The sequence below is a fragment of the Seriola lalandi genome, unplaced genomic scaffold, assembly GCF_002814215.2.
Source record: "Seriola lalandi dorsalis isolate HSWRI2012SDOR001 ecotype SW California unplaced genomic scaffold, Sedor1 jcf7180002054323, whole genome shotgun sequence".
In the NCBI taxonomy this organism is placed as follows: Eukaryota; Metazoa; Chordata; class Actinopteri; order Carangiformes; family Carangidae; genus Seriola; species Seriola lalandi.
The window spans coordinates 58105-60603 of NW_019524876.1; the positions used below are offsets into that span (position 1 = coordinate 58105).

At 42.1% G+C, this 2499-nt stretch overlaps 1 protein-coding gene across 1 annotated transcript in view; it reads right to left on the bottom strand.

Annotated features, from left to right (window-relative positions):
* The window catches only part of khdrbs3 (KH domain containing, RNA binding, signal transduction associated 3), a 95763-nt gene that overhangs the window by 31162 nt on the left and 62102 nt on the right, over positions 1-2499 (bottom strand). Inside the window, exon 4 of the mRNA XM_023406982.2 lies at positions 1733-1872. Within this exon, the coding sequence (XP_023262750.1) occupies positions 1733-1872 (140 nt within the window). The remainder of the gene's footprint in view (positions 1-1732; positions 1873-2499) is intronic.

A 2499-nucleotide genomic window follows, 5' to 3' on the forward strand; every position in this document is an offset into this window, starting at 1 on the left:
AGCCTGGGAAGTTCATTAAACAAGCAGCCATTTGCAAAGTTTCACGGTGCAACTTTAAAAAGAAGGTAACAGCAGTGCTTTCGGTTTGTAGTTTTAGTTTTATGCCAATCATCTATGGTTTCTCCTCCTCTTTGTAATTCCTGCTGAAGTCTGCACACAGTCAGCACAGTTAGAAATATCAGGGCTCATTTTTCTGCCTTCAGAAGAAGCTGCTGCGCTGCCATTCATTCTTGTAGAATATGAGAAAACAACTTCTGGAGAGGCAACTCATCACATTAAACAGGAAGTCTTTGTCTGGTTTAAGTTTTATTTCAATGCTGTGTCCTGTATCAGAGTGTACTGGGACATTATGAGCTCGCTGTCAGTCGGCGAACAGCGACAAGGTCTTAAATAACAGAGGAGGTCGTTCGTCAGTGGAAAATGGCTCATTTGACTGACATATGAATGTTTTCTAATCTGCACATATGGGACTTTACCATTGTTCTAACTTTAAGTAGCTGCACCACAAAAATGTCCAGACCAGAGGTTGTGTTAGATTTTCTTGTTGTCGGTCATTTTTGACATATTTTATTTAATAGCATTAAATTTTCAAAAACTTGGGCGATATGGCCAAGACTGAATTTGAAGTGTTGATCCATAAGAAGATATATTTGTGGTTTTAAGAAACCAAAAATCATCTAATGTAGTTTTATATCTCCTCTCTCAGGCTTCTCTCTGGAGCTCTAGTAACAACAGGTTGGTGAGCCAATCAGAAGAGAGGAGGCTCCGAGCCTCTCTTCTGATTGGCTGACTGTTCTCTGAGTGGTTGAATAAAAATATAGCAGATTTCAGGTAAAAACACTCAGAGAAACCGAATCCTGCAAGGTTTGGATGGTGGGTCCATGTGGGCGGGGCTTGGGGCATGGATGACTGCTTTGTTGTGACATCACAAAGTTACAGAAGTCTTGACAGCTGGATTGTTCTGTCTTTGAAAAGACATGTATTTATTGCATTTGACTTCATGTACCTCTGTATTCTAGTGAAACATCTGTTTTTTCAACTCCACCAGATTGTCATTTTATAATTGTGTGAGAAATACATATATATATTTTTCTCATAAGGAGTTTAACGGCAAAATAAACATTATGGAGTCAAGATCACAAGGTTATCATGTGTTTTTTTTTTTAAGACTCACAGGCATCCCACTCCACACTCTGACCTGTGAGCTCTCATTCACTTGCAGCACGCTCCTGCAGCGCAGTCCCAGGATCAGCTGACTGCGCAAGGAGCTGTTGCCTTAATAAATCAAGAGCTAATACACACATATAGCAAACTACTGCCATCGTTTGCGCTGATAAATCTGGCCCCAGTTGTTTAGGCATCGGGGAAAAAAAACTGTCTCCCTGAAACATTCACAGAGCTCTATCATGAAATAAGGCCTAAAAAAAACACTTTAATTTGACATGCATGTCTTGTATTATAAAAACAACACAAGGAAAAATATATGACTTGTATTATTGTACCAGACGCAGGCAGTTGTGAATGTGCTCTAACTCTTAATGGCACCATTAACTCTGAAAATGCAACAGGACACCGTACACATCCATTTACAGAAAAAACACTGGCTTCCCAGTAGCTCCTTAACTGTAAATTATACCCAGTCCCCAGCTGAACTAATGTGTACGTATACACAACAACTTGCACACACACACACACACACACACACACACATGCACACTTGGAAGCATTTTACCTGGGAGGCCCTGGAACAGGTGTCCCTCTTCCACGGGCGGCTGACTTGCCCCTCACCGATGGCACCTTGGCATCCTCGGAGCCGCCGTTCAGGTATGTGAGCTCCTGCAGCTGGGCCTGTCTGATCTCATCATTGTAATCCTGCACACAGAGAAGCAGTGTGTTCACACACACACATGGAGACAGCAGTAGACTCGCTTTCAATTACTCTGTATTAAATTACGTCCTTTATCTCCAGGGCTACAGCCCCGGGAATATCTAATTAATGTACTTTACAGTACTGCCGTGACCGCTGTTCCTGAGGCAGCTAAACATTTCAGATATCCCGCTGATAAATCCTTGGGACACCCCCTCTTTTTTTTTTTTTTTGCCTTTATCTTCTCTTTTTGCTGCCAAATTATAACACATAATTAACACGAAATTGGTTCTTTAATCATGAAAGGAGTGATACGATTGTCATGTGTCCGCTATATCAATAAATATGTTTTGTGGCAACAGTGAGAAGAGGTAACATGGAGCGGGGTGGGAATGGGGGTAATTAATGATGAGATGTAAATCATCATAGCTCAGAGCATCGGAGAGCTCATCCATAATAAATGGAGGAAGAGTAAATACGCTCCACGCCGCACGCTGCTGCCAAGAAGGGTTTGGTCGATGCAGAGAGATTCCCTCCTGTGCTCTTTTATTCCTGTTATACCCACGACTTCCCACCCAGAATCACAATCACACACACTGAGCCAGATGCTTTCCACACGCACACACACACAC